General features: G+C 37.0%; 1 protein-coding gene and 1 non-coding gene across 8 annotated transcripts in view; both read right to left on the bottom strand.

Moving 5' to 3' along the window:
• Positions 1–18,684, bottom strand: part of Eip74EF (Ecdysone-induced protein E74) — a 776,515-nt gene that overhangs the window by 426,762 nt on the left and 331,069 nt on the right. For 5 of the 7 annotated variants that reach the window (XM_083119484.1, XM_083119486.1, XM_083119490.1 and 2 more), the window contains one exon: positions 17,467–17,740. In XM_083119484.1, coding sequence (XP_082975610.1) covers positions 17,467–17,740 — 274 coding nt within the window. The remainder of the gene's footprint in view (positions 1–17,466; positions 17,741–18,684) is intronic. The other 2 variants (XM_083119487.1, XM_083119488.1) reach the window with 2 other exon arrangements.
• On the bottom strand, positions 8,047–8,117 carry TRNAT-GGU (transfer RNA threonine (anticodon GGU)). The gene has a single exon. It is a non-coding gene; the product is annotated as a tRNA-Thr (tRNA).

Below are 18,684 nucleotides of genomic sequence, written 5' to 3'. Positions count from 1 at the left end.
AAATCGTTGTGGATTTTTTTGTATGTCCACTTTATGAACAGATAAGCTAATGAGGATCGAACCTACAGTTAAAGTGGTATCTAAACCACCATGTATTGAAACCGGAACCCCCTAGTTTCAAGGCAATGACGTTATCACTGCACCAACAAGGAGTACTCAAACTTAAAATCGTGAAAATAGGTAGGTTGAAATTTTATATTTATTCTCATATATAGGCCTAGATAATATTTCACAATATGGGCCTCTTATTTATGCAAATAAGAATGGAATTCTTGAAATCCTTTCCTTACTGTCAGTGTACATTTCCATGTTTTATTTATGAGGTATATATTTTTAATCACAGTCACATCACTTCAACTCGCCACCCCAAATGAGTTAAAAAATACAAAAACACACACCACCAGCAAATTTTTGTCCATTCAAACACTATGATATAGTGTGATAGCCCAGGTTTTTAACCCAGTATACACCACTGCACACACATACGTATATATATAGGTTATATAGGTTCAGAAATAGGTTCAGAAATGGTGCCAGAAGGGCGGATAAATATAAAATTATGAAGGGGACAGTAAACACTTACCACACGAATAGGGTCGCATTTTCAAGAAGAAAGATAAAAGATCGACGACACTTTGGGTAGCTGCTGAATAAGTGCTATTGTGCTGTAACGTGTTACTCAATTTGTTAAAAAAAATCACAGATTTAAGATGTTTTTAAAATGCTAAAGGAAATTGAAACTTCTTGTGTTAAGATGCTCAAAGTTTTCCAGTGGTGCTATATATTTTCTTCACACTATTAGGCTATTAAGGAATAGTGTATAATTGGCTTCATCAAACATTTTCACCACCCCATGCATGATTTAGAGTCTCAGCTCAGAAAGATTGTCTGTGAGCAAGCTGTAAACAAAGCCAACATGGTAAGTGTTCTCATCACAGGATAGGAAGAAAGTTTATGTCAAAGATATCATCTCTGTTTAATGTCTTTCCACACATTCTGTAGGTTACACTACTCTGCAATGAAAAAAGTATTTGGAAACTAATAGCTGATTCCTACAGAATTCCGCTACTGATTTCAGAAAAAGAATCAGAAAAATCCCATCACGTAAGGTTTTGTCAAAATCCTTTTTTGTCTATTGCTTTTGCTTTTTCAAACCAACAATGTACTATGTACTATTCTACAAATCTGCTCTCTAGGTGGCAGCACTGCAGTTTCTTAAACTACGTTAAATAACTGTTAGAAATACACAAATATGTGTAATGCAATTAGGAATAATGAAGTTATAACACAACATTATGTTATACTATGTATTAGACAGAACTAAAAACTCCAATCAGAAACTAAGATGTCATTTGTGTGCAACATCAAACACTCCGTGATTTAGTTCAACCTCTCTCATATATCTACTAAACTGTTTGAGAGACTGGTCTTTCAAAAGAATCCGCAGATCTCCAAGGTTCTCAACTAAAAGAAAATAATCTATTGGCACCGAGTACCTCTCTCTCATGGTTTAGAAAGAGAGAAGCAGATTTAATTCCATACTTTTCCGAAGAAGGGGGCCTGGTATATTGCTGCAATGTCCCTGGGATGATGGAGAGGTTCAATATACAGTATGGGGTTAAGGATTGGAGACTATTCATTGACTCCTCCAAGAGAAGACTCAAAGCAGTGCTTATTCATAATGGTAGTACGTATACATCTGTTCCAGTTGGACATTCTATGTATCTGGAGAAATGCTACGAGAACCTATCTGTAATTCTCACAAAACACTGAAATACAATGAACATGGGTGGGCAATATGTGGTGATGTATAAATAATTTCAATGATTCTTGGACAACAGGCAAGTTATGTGAATGGGATAGCTGGGATAGTGCCCATCACTGGATCCAAAAAGTGTGGCCACCTAGGGCTTCATTGCAACCTAGGAATAAAAATGTAATACGAGAAAGTCTGGTTGATGCTAGTAAAGTACTGCTTCCTCCACTCCATATTAAGCTTGGTGTAATGAAACAGTTTGTTAAAGCTCTGTCAAAAGAGGGTGAACGAGAATATTTCAAGTATCTGAAAAGAAAATTTCCGGAAGTTTCAGAAGCGAAATTAAAAGAAGGTGTATTTAATGGGCCAGATATTAGGAAATTGATAAAGGACAATGATTTTCAAACTACAATTAAAACAGTTGAAAAAGAGGCCTTGAATGGTTTTAAAGAAGTTGTGCAGAAATGTCTTGGGAACTTTAAATATCCCGAATTCAAGTGTATTGTGAAAAACATGTTGATAAAATTAAGAGATTTGGGTTGTTCCATGAGTTTAAAATTGTACTTCCTGAATTCTCATTTGGACTACTTTCCCGAGAATCTGGGTACCGTAAGCAGTGGGCAGGTGAAGAAATTTCGTCAAAATACCAAGGAGATGGAACGTGGGTACCAGGGTAGGTGGCACACAAAACATGTTAGCAGACTACTGTTGGATGCTGCACAGAGATCTTCCGCAATCCACTTACAAGAGACAGGCAATCTTTTAAAAATATTTTGCAGCTGTTTTGTATTTCTCATTACATTTATTGGACGATTTGTGTTTAACCTATATATGCAAAATGGGCTCTTTCCTTGCAGCTGTGATTCACTTTTGTGGAAAATCCTTACGTGATAGAGAAAAATTGAGATCATATTTGGAATCAGCATATCAAAAATCATAAGAATCAGCGCTCAAATCCCAAACACTTTTTTGTGACCTGAATTTTGTAGGATAGTGTTATTAGTGTACATTTGTGTAATGTTTAAAATGTATCATAAATATTAGGACCAGTTGTAAAAAGATGGAAAATGAATTAACAATCCCACTTAGTCTTAAACCTATTTTGGTGATAAGTTATAAAGGTAGCAACTATGGAACTATAATCAGAGGCCTGCATGAGACCCGGAAGAAACCAATCTGCAAGGAGTCGCACCTAAACTAATCTGCAACATGCACGTCAAACCCGGTGTTGGACATTGCGTAAGCGAGCTTCCCTGGACAAGAATCCACAGGCCTTGATACCTGTCGGGCTTTTCTCTTTACCTGGGCACTATGAAGTCACGTGAAACCTGACGTACTTCTTTCAGTCCGACATGAGTACCACTGTCAGTTTTGCCAACGGCAATTACATTTCACTACACATGGAGACATTTGAATTTATGTAGTTGCAGAGGCCTTAAAGTTGTATAACTGTTAGATTTTGTAATTTCTCGATAGATTCTTTTGGAAAACTATTAATTTATTATTATGTCAAACTGACGACCACATATTCTCCAAATATGCTTTGAGGGTCTTGAAATATAGGTTTGTGTGTTGTGTTCATTTTATATCACTTTTCTGATTTTGAAATTGCAAATCTTTTTGGTTTCATTTTGTTAAAATGTGTGGGCCAACACCACCAGCTATTTGCACCTGTCTCAAGATACTAACTAACAATTATTTTACATTGTGTTACTATCATTGCAGTCTGTAGAACTAGATAACTCGCAACAACGTGGGTTAACGACGATTTGTTGAAATAGATGACAATATGCAGAAACCTTTTGTAGTATAAATACTGATTTTGTGATATCTTTTATAGACTGCCGTGCCTTAGTGTTCAGCATTATGTGATGTCACAAATGTACTGGTTGAATAAGAAATACATAACACCTATATTGAGGATAAAATTCCCTTCAGATTGAAATTTACAAAAATAAAACAACCGATCTCTTTGCCCTATAAAGGATAACAACACTAAGCAAGTCAGGATTATTGAATAGGCAAAATTGCACCAGAGAGAAAACTTGTAGCAACATTTTTAAAGTTCTTCAAAAAATAGTTTAATGTAGAACAAGCCACACAATGTTCTAAAAATGAATTTACGATGGCATTTTTGCATTACTTGCTTTGTACTCCGTTACAGGTGTCAGTAATACGTACAAGTGTATTCTACCATGGACGAAATCTCGTAATTTCAAGTTGATTAAATGTGATGAACATTTCACATGCTCCTCGAACAGTTTAGAATCTAAAAGTTGGCAACAGTGACTGCGTGAGTCATGTATCTGGAGCTGGAATGAGAGTTCAGCAAGGTGGGTCTTTGGAAGCAAAGTGGGATGAGGGGTTACAAACAGCATAGGGCTTTGACATATGCCCATTTATAGCATGCATTGACGTGGCACTTTATAAAGGTGATTGTACAGTACATGTGAATGCCCTTTGAGGTTGCATATTGAAAGAGGGGAAGTTGAGAATACTTTGCAATTCTTGGTGTAGTTTGAAGTGTGCCTGTGAGATAAACCTGGAAAGAAGTGTGGTGACTTTGGATTTCAATGTCCACTAAAAGCCGAATAACACAGAACTGGATTTCCAGTTAGTTGACGCTGAACTGACTACCTGCCCAGATGTGATGACTGCCTGGCTGGCTGCTTGACTGGTTTGGAGGAATAGGACATGTTCTAATTGCTACTGACTTTCCTCGACTGGATTCTGTTGAACAACCAATCAGAGCAAAGTTTGGCCATGTGAAGATAATCTGTGAGTTTGCAAAGAAGAGTTTTTGGTCTGTGGTTTCCGAGTGTTGGCTGTTTTTGTTTGTTTCTTGATTTTTTTTTTAAAAAAAGTAGAGATGACGTGCAGTGCATTCGTGTTCAGTTCATTAATATTTAGGTATTTATGCAAAGCGATGAGATGTGTATGTGACAAATATGACTAGCTGAAATTAAAATCCTTATTATTTACAAGCATATGAAATGTTTGATGTTTTTATTTATGTGTGTGTGTGTGTGTGTGAATGAATCCTGCGAATCTCATGTATGAATTTTGAATATGCATACCAGAGTTAATTAAAAAGCTTGTTCAGTATGCATTGATTACCATACTTTTTTCAAGCCAATTTGTAGTCTACACTTTTCTTTTTTAATTTTTAATAAAAGCACAAAGCACAGTAATTCTCCTACAACATTCTTCAAATTGCTCGTCCATTTTTACAGAGATTTTCTGCTCCGCGCAATGTCTTATGGGAACAAAAGTCTATCGACAAGTACGGTAACAAGTTCCGTGTGAGGTGAAAACTAGCAAATGGGTAGCCAGTCCAGTGTCAACTAGGGCATTCCTACTGGATATTCAGTTCCGTGAGATTCGGGCTTAAGATGGCCTAGGAATCTGGTGGGATGTCATGGTGAGATCTGATGCTTCTTGAATGAGAGGAGAGAATCCCACATATGAATCAAATGCACTTGTCTCTGTGCTGGAGAATGGTACTGTAACAGAGGTAAGACCTAAATATTAATTATTGGAGACACCGTATACAACAATCAAGGTCAGCTGCATCAATAGGGAATACATTGATAAAGCTACTAGAAAAATATGCCATGGATCTATGAGTTACTTGAAAAATATCAGCAGTTGGACTTAAAATGAATTGATAATTTAGGATTTGGTGTCATTTAGATGCTACGAATTGTATTTCTTACTTAGAAGTTCAATGGAAAAGTTAAATAATCCGAGTTGAACTTAGTTATTTGCCATAGAACAGACAATTCAATGCGTTATACATCAACAGTGCAGTGCATATCAGTGGTGAAGCGTGACATTTTTACTTAGTCATGGCAAGACTTGCCAAACTTTCAACCGGGGGAGAATTCCTACATTGATAATGATGATAATAGTGTTCGTACTGGACTTGATAAGTAGAGATGGCTAAATCCATTTTCTTTTTACGGAGTATATGATTATAACATAAGGAAGACAAAACTTTCTTAATAAATTCTACCCGAAAAAATGGAACAATTGTTAAACCTCTCTCTCTAAAAATCAGATAGCCTTCAAAATCCAGGTAGTAAAATTTCTGAATCGTGATTTTAAATTTTCCGGAATCCTTATATATTTGGTCATCCCTGGTGTGAAAGTAAGATATGTTAGGAAAAAGGTCTGTCTGAGTAAGTATGTCTGTCACCTCGAGAACAAAAATCTTGATCAGTCTCGTCATTTGTAAGCAGAGTAAACACAAAAAAACAGGAAGTACTTTGTGTTTGTAAAGCAAGAATATTTTTTCCCGAAATAGATATTTGAACTGCAGGATCGAAAAAAAATTAAAAGGAGAAATACTATGAAGGAAATAAAAAGGATCCAAAATTGCCCCTTTTTTTCAGTTCTTTCTAGCACTAACCGTGGGAAAATTTATGCTTTTGCTTACTTATATTTTTTTCTACTCACCATTACTTTCATGTATTCTGTGCAAGTTGCGTTGCGATGCTCTTTAATATGTGTTTTTCTCTTATAAACAAGAACGTTCCATGTATTACAATGCAGGACATTCTGAGAAGTTTCATTTTGATGACGTCACAGAAACCCTGTCATGTTTGTAAACAAGGGGGCTGAAAAAAAGGGCTCTTATGACCAGACCTTCAAGAGGAGGGGAAAAGAGGTCGAAGGACCTTGGATTCACAGACCTGCTGCAATGACCTGGCCTGCCTGACACCATTATACTCAGCAGGAAACATAGTGGGACGGTTTGACATGGAGGGGGGAGGGGGGATAGAACTTTGCTCTCCTTTCAATGTGCTAAACTTAGCAAATCTCTTGCATATTTCTAACTGTTTAATGGTGCCACTTGACTTACTTCATTCAAATATGTGAATATTCTGACATATTTTTTACTTCATCTCTAAAATATTTAAAAAGCAATATTTTCATAACTTTGCTTTGTCATCTCCGCATCTCCCGATAACCGGATGCCTCGCCTCTGGTGCATATACCAACTTATGCCACTAATTTGAGATAATGTTTGTAAAGTAGCTGGCCAGAACTAGTTGCATTTGATTTGGGTTTCATAGATCCTCATGATCATGGGTAGAAAAATACAAGGTGCTTGCAAATGTTTCACCTGGCAACTGAATCTTTAAATAAAGTTCCAATTGTTTTTTAAATATTTCAAGTATATTACTTTTTTAATAATGAGTACAGTATGTGTTTTTATAATGTTTGTGTGTTTGCTGTATCATTAAATCAGAATAATACATATGTTATTATAAATTTTTGCACTGTTGCTAGCCAAATGTTAAAATTTGCAGCTATATTTTAGAGACGGTCCCACATTAGAATGTATTGCATTGTTATTCATGCTGTTACCAGTTGAGCCTTCTTTAGGAAAACCACTCCTGTCCAAGAATTAATTGCTTTTAATCCACTCTTGTATTAATTAATAAACTAAATGTTTGATTTCATGATGGTTGCGGTAAACGCGGTTTAAAATTACTTACGTGAAATTTAGAAGATTTCGCACTTCCGCATTGCACAATTTAATGGTTCAATCCTATTAATTTCGAAGATCCACTGTCTTCATTCACAAAAGGGTACGAGGATTGAACCATTAAATTGTGCAATGCGGAAGTGCGAAATCTTCTAAATTTCACGTAAGTAAATGTTTGAAGTTCACATTTCGTAGCTTATCTTAGTAAAATTCAAGACTTTATTAGCCTATATTTGGTGGTGGTGGGGGGGGGGGGAGCTGGCTCCTGAGAAAAAAGGGCTGGCACCTGAAAAATTTTAGTTTTGTCTACCCCTGATCGTGATGATTAAATTGGGCAAGTACATTAAAATTGAAATAATTGTAATGTACACTAAAATGTACATGAGGCATTAAACTTAGATTGTCTGAAGGAATTTATATTGGGGAAAGATAGTATACATTATTAAAAGATGGCAATTACACAAAATACTGGTGATATTGTTCCTTACAAAACATTGTAGTTTATCAGTACAGGTAGTGTATGAAAAAAATTTGCTTGCATGTGCAGTTTTGTTTTCTTGAATGCATGAATTAGTATTTTGTGAATATAAAAACCAGTGGTATTTCTATATTGTGGGTGATTTTCTCAGGGCATCTAATGCTGAATTATCAACACATCATGAAAGAGATCAAATAACATCATTCTTATCATAATCGATGGAAAAATCAACAGGGTATTTCAATGTTGTCATAAATCATATTTTTAAATTTTTTTGATACAATTCTGCCATACTTAGAAATTTTCAGCAAAAAATGCAGGCTCGACCAGGACTCGAACCCGGGTCTCTGGCATACCGTGCCATTGCTCTACCACTGAGCTACCGAGCCGGCCTGGCCTTGCCTGATTCTTTGCTATCGCTGTTTTACCTGCATGGAATCATCCCTGCCAGTGCTACCGCAACAAGGTATGTTGCCTTTGAAACACAGTAGAATTCGATGTTGCCTGGGAGGAACCACATAGTACATCTCCTGTGTGTGCCTAATCTACAATTCTGCCATAGTCTCATTGTCAGTGAAGGGCGTGTGATAACTTGGATTGTCAATACAATTAGCATCATTAAAAGAATGCAAAAATGGGTATGAGTAATTGAACAGGGTGGTAGCACTTCTGGTATGAGGCTAAGGTGCACACCCCCACATCGAGACCATCAACTTCCACTGGCTAGAAAGCTAGCTTAAGTGAAAATTGTTATGTGGTGGGATGCTGGATTGAACCTTGGGAAGAATCAGATAGGAGGGGTGAAAGCTTGTATGGTTGAAAATGGTGACATGAAAGAATGAATCATCAATAAGAGGAAGACTATTCCTCTGTGACACTATTTCTATGAGATAGAAGTCACATTTTGTTTAGCAGCTAATACTTTTGGTCCGTTGCGGGGCTCACCTAGCTTCCATCAAACGCCATAACAAAATGCCACGAGTTCTAAATCTGGCTATACTAACATATGCATTATTAGACCTAAGCGAAATTATAGGTTAGGAGGGCCAGGTTTAGATCTGTTAGCATTTAGTTATGGCAGTTGGTGGGATCTGGGTGTGCCCCGCACAAGACCCCTAATACATCAGGATTCATGATGAGCATGCATCACCTAAATTTTTCACAAAGGCCTAATTTTTGGTCTTTTTGGCTCTCGATTTATCCTTACACTCTCCTAAATATAAACTTACACCCTCCAGATGTAACATTCAGGAAAAAACCCTGGTTATTATGCATTAGGTAAAGGACAAATGAAACTGTGTTCTTCAAGCAAGCTATGTTCTTGAGTATTATATATTAAATTCTTGGGACACATTCAATCAGTAATTTTTTTTTACTTTAGTCATACCTAATTTTTTTACAAACATGAACAGGAGAGAACGAAGGTGCTAAATAACTCCACAAGGCCTTGTTTGATAGGTATAAAACAGGAAGAAACAAATTAATCTGAATTCTGTTGCTCCACTTGCAGGAATTGAATTGCATTTTCTTTTCAGATGTGAGCTGGCCGTAACATTCTTATGGAGACTGATTTCCACATAAGACACTTGGGATTGATTCCTTAGTGGGTAATCTCAAGTAAATATTTCCTGACAATATCCCTGAATAAGCAGTTGAGGGTTTCACCCAATCTCTAATCAATGAGTACCTGGGGCAACCATGCGGAGAAAAGGCAGTAGGCTGATCACACCAGCTCCATTATGACTAAAATCAGGAATTTATATAAATCTATAAATGTTTGCTATGTAATTTTCTGCCCATTGGTAATCTTATTGTCTGTTATATGCTCTTAATTAACAAAAAAAATACTTACAGGCTTGTTTAACATTTCCATTGTTATGGGATTTGGTAAATGTTTGTTATATCAATTTCTGGATATCAGTGTTTTTTTTTTGTTTGTTCTACAAACAATAATATATATTTATTCAGAGGCGTGGCATGCATGTAACCGCTGTTACCGCAGGTAACAACAGCAAAATATAAAGAATTGAAGAACCTGTCTTAAAATATTGTTACATACATAAACTGGTAATATTGTCGTAAAGTAAATATTGTAGACTTACATTTTTTCTGACATTGTCAAAAGCGAAGGAGAGGACTGTTCCGGTACCCTCCTAAGGCAACATGAGGAAAGGGCCGTGAGCCTATGCAAGGAAGACTTTGCATCGTGGCAAAGACTGTTACGGCGGGAGGAGGAGGCGGGTTATTGCCATGCCTGTTTAGCCACCACAGTTGCCGGTGATCTTTACCGGATACAGATCAGTGTTGCCATATTTAATTGACAGAAAAGACCTAAGTCGCCTAATCCGGTCTATCTTACTCTGAAGGTGTCCACTCACACTGGGGAACGATGACATAGTGGTAGCATTTTTGCCTTGTAATTAAGGGGTCCCGGGTTCGATACCCGGTGGAGGCACAAGTGGTTCGGATCCCACTTTAAACTGTAGATCCAGTCCCTATTAGCCTTACTGTGCATAAAGTGGACAAAAAATGCCTAATCAAAATTTAAAAAAAATCAAATCACACTGGGGAAAAGCAAAACTACCAAGTGATATTTTGTATTTACACTAAATATCAGCGATTACAAAAGTCCTCTTTGTCCTTTTTCGACATCATGGGCGAGAAGGAGAGGAGAGGGATGGGGATGGTCAAGGGGTCCACTGTCCTTCTAAAAATGTCAACCTAAAATTCTATATTTCACACATATATTATTATTTCGATTACAGGAATTTGTGATAATTGTTAACAGGGCCAAATGACATACATTGTTGCAGGAATGCGACAATTTTGGATTGAAGCAATGTTTTTGAGGTAGCAGAACTGTTTTTGGGTGAAAACATTACTTACAAGCATAATTTCCCGATTGTTATCTTAGCATGCTCTGAAGTGTCAGATGTCGCAGGTTCGAATCCTTAGCAAGAAAGGTTATTTCAATTTTCGTTGTTTTTATTTTATTTACATAATTATAAAAATTAATAATTCCATACAAAAAGAAATAATAATTTTATTTCAATAATTCACCATGCATCCTCATCGTCACGATTACAATTATCCTATAAAGCGAAAGCCTTAAAGGTAGCAAGGAACGTAAAATATATGAAATAGGAGTGTTGTCAGAAATGAGATTTCTGTGGATTTAGCGAAACATGGGAGTGGGAGTAGTTAGGAAACAGATGAAGACTACATCTATTCTACATAAGTTTTAGTTTCGCGATTTGGGCAAATCTTGTTTCAAGAGAAGAAATATTGGCTATTTCGGAAGCGCCGATGCTGAGAGGGGAGGGGGCAAGGAAGTTGGGGTGCTTCATGTGTTACAAAAGTAAACAACTGTTGGCGGGAGGGACTGTGCAGGGTGAGTTTTGTGAGAGTTGTCTTTTGTCTTTGTGTTGTTTTCGGACATTGTCAATGAATTAACAAGCAGAATGGAGCTTGCTCCGAGTTCCGAGGTGGGGGGTTCGTCCTATCTGAACAGTGTGTGTAATTGTGCGATAGAAGATATTTCTGTAAGTATCAAATGACATATTTCTTTGTTAGGCTAATGTTTATTGTGTCAACAACCAATGTTTGCGATTTCACTTCAGTGCTTAAGCCAACATTTTTTTTCCTGATCAATAACTTTACGAAAATCTAGTATCGAATTGCAGTCGTACCAGAATAATATTATACGAACTACTTGGAAGATATGGGAGGGGGGGGGCATGAGGTGGGGAGGCACCCAAGTCTTACAGCTCCTCCCTTAAATGTCCTACTGATAACCGGTAACACTTTTAAAAGTCCCACACCACGCCACTGATTTTATATATATATATATATATATATATATATATATATATATATATATATATATATATATATATATATATATATATATATATATACGAAGCATATTTTTAAAGTAAGTTACGTTTTGCAAATAGATCGCTGTAGCACTGCACTCACGGTTTCACACATGCGCGCTGAGGACCTGCATCTATGGGCTTGCCACAGATGGCAGTATGCAACCGTTCATCCGAGTAGACAGTTGTTCAGGTGTAGTTACAATGTCTCAGATGATTGAAAGTCCCGTGTGAACTACGCGCTGTCATTCGTTTTCTAAGTGTAAGACACGTGAAAGTGGCCGAAATCCATCGGGTGACACAATAAATGCTGGAACATATTGTGAGACCTTGAATAAACTGCATCGTGCAATCCAAAACAAAAGGCGAAGCATGCTCAGTAAAGGGATCATACTGCTTCACGACAATGCTCATCCACACACGGTGCATTGAACCCAAGATCACATCGCATAATTTGGTTGGGAACAAATTGATCATCCTCCCTATAGCCCTGACCTAGCACCCAGTGAGTATCACTTCTTCCTGCAATGAAAGAAGCAGCTTGCCGGTCAGCACTTTAACGCAGATGACGACGTGAAAACAGTCGTGCAGCAGTGGTTATCACATCAGGCAGCCGATTTCTATGAAGATGGCATTCAGAAGCTGGTCGTACGATACGATAAGTGCCTTAATGTAGGTGGCAATTATGTTGATAAGTAGATGTAGACCCAGGCTTTCATGTAAAAATAAAATTATTACAACATGTGTTCTTGTTTTTATGTAATATCAAAACTGAACTTACTTTAAAAATATGCCTCGTATATAATTTTAGCCAAGGCTAAAAATATGAAAACAGTGAGAAGGAATTAATATTCAGAGGGACTCCTTATACTCCCCTCATCAAAACCACCCTGCCCTGCCTGAGGCTAGTATTCCAAATGGTTTCCAATTTACATTTCTTTCATCAGTCATTATATACTTATGTCTCCAAACCACCTTAATCTTTGAGATTTAATGGAATTTACAATGCCTTTATTCTATATTATTTTAATGAATTCTTTTTTAGTTGCTATCTTCCAAATACCATCGGGGTCTTCCAAAAATACATATGTTCTTAAGATTTTCCTTTCAAATATTAAGTCTTTCTTTACAGAAGTCTTTGGGTGTCCAAATTAGCAAATTGTTGATATATGTGATACATTGTTTTAATCTAGTTGACTGTGTCTTTGTTCGATATGTTGTTTTAAGTCCACATTTTGCACAGAAAGGCTAATCGGAACTGAACATACAGTTTAAAGTGGGATCTAAACAACTGTGCCATGTCCACCGACTATCAAACCCAGGACCCCTTGATTACAAGGTGACCACGTTACCACTACACCATCAGGGAGGCCCTAATCTAGTTGATATATTTTCTCTTAGTTCTATACTAAACAATTTTGCAGGTAAATGATGTCCTTGTTTGACTCCAGATTCTGTTTTCAGCTTTTCACTAAAATCAGTTTTTTTTTTTAACTCTTGCTTTATTGTTGGTTAAGGTCAACAACAAAGTTCACACTGATGTTTGTAAGTATTCTAAAAGAAAGAATTCTGTTTTAGAGTACAAATCATAAATAAGTGTTCTTGCAATACAAGGATTGAACATGACAGTTTAATAAAGAGAAAATGAATTTTTAAATTTTCATAGAAAGGTACTGTATCTTTATAAAATTAAATCCAATCAGCAAAACGGATCAAACAACCCTGCATTATTTCCAAATATGCCAATGCAGCAGCAACAAAACAAAATATGCATACACTGCACATACCATTACACATCAACAAATTTGAAAAACTGCAAGCAGAATTCACTAGGAGGTGCAAGAGCCTCTTTTATTCATCTCTTAGCAGTTTCAGGTGAGAACTTTTCTGAATGAAGCATGGCCCAAAGGGCAGAATGTCACAACAGAGTTGTAAAAGACATGACAACCTTCCGAATCAGCAATGAAAATCCTAACGCCATTCTGAACTACAGGCTATGTAGCTCTAATCAAACCTTATGGAAGGAGTGAACCTAAAGTGCAGGGAAACATATTCTATACAGGGAATAGAGGGGCAAGTTGTTCACAGATCAGGAAGTCTAAAATGACATTGGGAAGGCTGCTGGGTAGCCTAATTCATGGTACCATCTAGTACCTACCTAGGAACATCTATTGATATGCAACTATGTTTCATATGCAATGCAAAGCAAAGTTAGTAAATATCTATGCTAAATATTTTTTTAAATAAGATGGTGGTATTGTAGGTCTTATTGTAGAACCAATCAGCTCTCATATTGGATGCAAAGCATGGACTGTTCTGAAACTATTTACTCCATATGTTTCTTTCAAATTACTGTATTTCACCACATAATCGTCACATCCTGTTTTTACAGTCCAAAAATTGTTTTATAAACTTTCATCGTTTAATCATTGCAATGGCACGTCAGGTAACAAAACAAATGAAATGAATGAAACCACAAAATCTTCGGACACAGAAGATTAAATTTTGTTAAGCCCATACTTTGCAACATTTTAGTAAATTTTCTCAAGTTTAATATTTTGATTATAATTCACAAATCAACAACAACTTACATCTTAACTTTTTGTTTTCAGACGGGAAAAATGTTCACTAAACTGTCACCAACTGCATTCAAATGTAACATATTACGTCGTTCGGAAAGTATGTTCCATCATGCAATAAAATGAAAAATATAAATAGTAATATCATGACCTTTATAGGGGTGAGAATATATACATGGTACAAGATTCACAAATAATCGCAATAAGAATTCAAGCACGCATCACAGCGAGATACCAAGTTCGTTGTACCCCTATCATAGAACGTTTCCACCTGAATGGAGAACCATTGGGAAACTGCACGTTTCAGTTCTTCGTCAGTACCAGAATGTTTTCCAGCACGGAATGCCTTAAGGTGGAGGAACAAACGAAAATCAGATGGGACAAGATCAGGACTGTAAGGGGTGTGTGGTAGTTTTTCCCAATGGAAAGTCGTCAGGAGTTCCTGAGTTGCATTTGCCACATGCGAACGAGCATTATCAAGGAGGAGAATGACACCCCGACTGAGCATGCCACCTCGTTTGTTTTGGATTGCACGACGCAGGTTTTGAAGCGTCACACAATAGGTTTCGGCATTGATGTGCCGTCCACGCTCCATAAATTCCACAAGCAATACTCCATGCCTATCCCAAAACACAGTGCACATGATTTTTTTTTTTTTCGTAAGCTTTGGTTTTGGTTGCGTTTTCCACGGTGACGCAGAGTGCTTCCACTCCATGGTGCTTCGTTTCTGTTCTGGGGTTTCATGCAAAACCCATGTCTCGTCTCCAGTCACAATCCGATCCAACAACTCTTCCCCCTTCTCACTATACTGTTTCAAAAACTCTAATGCACTTCCGTGGCCTCCCCGATGGCGCAGTGGTTGCGTCGTCGCCTTGTAATCAAGGGTTCCCGGGTTCGATACCCGGTGGAGGTACAAGTGGTTCGGATCCCACTTTAAACTGTAGGTCCAGTCCCGATTAGCCTTACTGTGCATAAAGTGGACTTAAAACACCAAATCAACCAAATCTAATTCACTTCCCATTCTTTCGTTTTTGGCATTTTCGGAGAGCTGGTGAGGGACCCAACGGTTACACAATTTACGAAATTTCAAATTCACTGTTACATAAAGATTTGTGGAAACTCTAATGTTCTCCATAATCTGCTCTTCCACTAAACAAAGCAAATTGGGATTCACAACAGACTGTCGACCACTTCGTTCTTCATCATGAACACTAACCCGTCCACCACGAAACTGTCTCACCCATCTTCTTACTGAAGCACTCATTATTCCTTCTCCATACACCTCACTAATCTGAGGATGGATCTCCGCAGCTGGAACATTACGTGCATCGAGAAAACGGATCACGGACCGCACCTCACACGTGGCGGGAGTTTGGATTGTCCAAAACATAACAACAACATACTACGCACTACTCTCCTGACCAACTTGCCTCAGACTGACACCTGCACTTCGTCAAGGTTGTGGCTACAAAAGGTGCATGCGCATTCACACTGCCCCGCTTGCAGCATCACGGTATTTATCAGTGGAACTTACTTTACGAACGACGTATTATTTCCATGAGTATTCCATGTATCCTAATCCTGCACCATGACAGTTTAGTAATAAATGATTCTTGGGCTGAACTTCGCCCATGAATAAAGAATAAAGAAAGAATTTCTAATTAAGTACTGGAAATACAGACATTTCTTTTTTTGAGGCTTTACTTAATGGTTGCACTCTACTTTTTTGCAGAAAAAATTGGCAAAAAAACTGCAACGATTATGAAGTGAAATACAGTATATGTGAATTTTGCTCAAATATACCAATATTATCCTTAGCTTTTATACTCATAACAAGAATCACCAGTGTTCGGCAAGATACTCTTTAAAAGATACTGAATCACAGTTAGAGTTACTAATTTTAAAAGTAACTCAATTATATTTCATGGAACTTGAAAAGTAATAGTAAGTTACTTTTACAGTTCCTTTCAGCTGGAAATGTTCTTGCAAACAAATTACGCACCATCAATGATTATTAATTGTAATAAAATTAATATATGAAGACTTACAAGCATTTTATTTAACCTTATGGTACATAATATAAAATCTTCATATATTTATATTATTACAACAAATAAATGATGGCACAAAGTGTCATCTTAGCTGTATTCCACAAAATTTCTTTCACCTTAGTATCCAGAGAAGACACACAGTTGGAAACAGAGTTGCAAACTTAACTCTTACTTCACATTACACATTTTCAAGTTAGAGATTTGCATGTCATAGAGTAACTTTTGATAACATTACTTCTGTTGCAAATATGTTATTCTATTACAGTTTCATCTATATACTTTTAAAAGTAGTTAGTTATGTATACTTTTTTGAGTGGTCAGCTCAGTGCCATCTTTTCCTGCCTTTGACATTCTTTTTCTTTTAATAATACTGGACCAAGGAAGAAGGTTATGACCTCCACCAACCCCCTCTTGAAACCCATTACTTGTAACTGCTTTACAAGTAACTAGTTGCCAGTGTCATATTCTCCCATATTAACTGGTTTAATTCCGGTAAACCAACTTTTTTCATATGTATAAAAACTGCCTTAAAATTTGAAGTTGTCGGACTTGAGTTTGTTTTACTTGTATGCCTGCATTGGTATTTTATTTATATTATATCTGATTAATACATAATAAATAATAATAACCTGTGGAGCACCAGCCCGTGAGGGCCAGGGCCAACCTACCGACTGCCGGCCTCACTCCCACCTGCCGAGGTGAGGGATCGTCCAAGCTATGGGGTGACGTGTGGCCACACGACAAACACCTAGTCATTGCTCTAGGTTTCCATGACTGGGTTACGTTACTCATTCATAGCTCCCCATTTCCTCACGATGGTGGGTGGCCAACGGTCCCATACACAGGTCAAAATCTCGGGAGAAAATTGTTATACTTCCCCTAGGAGACGCAAACTGCATACATCTCATAGCTAGAGCCCAAGGCATAACACCTTGGATCGCATGGCCATGGTGTGGGACAATACATAATAAATATATACAATAAAAAAGATTGTTGCGGTAAACTAGATTAAATTTTCAGAATACACCACTGCTAGTCGCTTCCAAAGAGTGACAATCATACAATGTCAGAATCGTGGATTTTTTCAATATTACCAACAAGTTCAGATTAATCACTCTCATGCCTCATAACGTTCCATCAAAGCCTAAAAAAAATTTAAAAAATAGCCTAGCAGATGTTATCGTTATCTACAACCAACACCACTCCAATGATGAAACAAAAACAAATGCTTACTAGTTAGAGACACACCTGCTAGCAATGGATTTGCCGCAGCGATGTTGAACTTTCTGTTGATGGTCGTGGGGGATCTGACAGAAATGCTGTACAGCTGCTGGGCTGTCAAGTGGCTGAGATGGTGCAGGTTGCCTTGCTGTTGTTGCACCATCATGGCCATTGCAACCTTCGAATCACTGGTACTGCTCACATTGTCTGCGATACTCGTTGTCACAACATTGTTGTTTTCCTCCTGTGAAGACAGCGAGGTGTCACATGACTGCCGAGTGTTACACTGCAAAGGATAAACGTTAATAATACTATCTATTGTAGCATATATCCACTAGGATATAGCAGTGACATTAATCAATTGTAATCTAAGTTCCTAAGAAACTACATAAGCTTATATCACCTACCAGTACAAAGCTCAAATATTTGCTTACATTTGGAAACTTCACATGCTCTTTTTTCAGGGCTATGTACAGTCACGGACACTTCTGGGTTGTAAGGATACCCATTGACTTTTAATAGAATTGTTACAACCTAAAAAGGTCCATGACTGTACAATATTTAGCAAAGGTTATATGCAAATCTTATGTGTTGACAGTATTGTTAGGTCTATATTCAATCCACACACACACACAAACCTACACCTAAAGACATAGCATATTCTCATCATACATAGCCTTTTTAAAAATGTGAGGTTTTGAAAATGTGTGCGAGAAGCCAGACTCTTGCAATGTACCTGTAAGCACTTCATTATTATTATTATTATTATTTAATTTTGGAGCATGCACAACAAGTTTCACCATCCATGAGAAAATTTATGTGTATACCATTTGATCTAGATGTAACAATTTCTATTCTCTTAATTACAATTATTATTAGGCAGCTTTTGAATTTGCTCTTAATTCACTTTGCAAACCCACAGTAACACAGTAGAAGGAAGAGTATAATATTTATTCTGAACTAGATAAATTATTTTTTCTTTCAATAAAATACAGTGTATCTATTATGAACACATCATGTGCATCAAGGTTTTAAGTAAGCTCACAGGTCAATTTAGGCAATTTAAAATTAGTGTTTCAAGATTCCAATTATTACAAAATAATATCACACTGTAAATCTGGTTGTGCCTTTGGAATACTTTAACTGTATGCTGGCTTTGAAGTTGAGCTTTGAAAGAATAATGTATTACATTATCAGTCATAACTAACACATGTAATATTTTTTGGCTAT

This window comes from Lepisma saccharinum, chromosome 3, assembly GCF_977018435.1.
Source record: "Lepisma saccharinum chromosome 3, izLepSacc3.1, whole genome shotgun sequence".
Taxonomy (NCBI): domain Eukaryota; kingdom Metazoa; phylum Arthropoda; class Insecta; order Zygentoma; family Lepismatidae; genus Lepisma; species Lepisma saccharinum.
The sequence above is the reverse complement of the archived record's forward strand: the minus strand, read 5'-3'. Positions and strand labels throughout refer to the sequence as shown.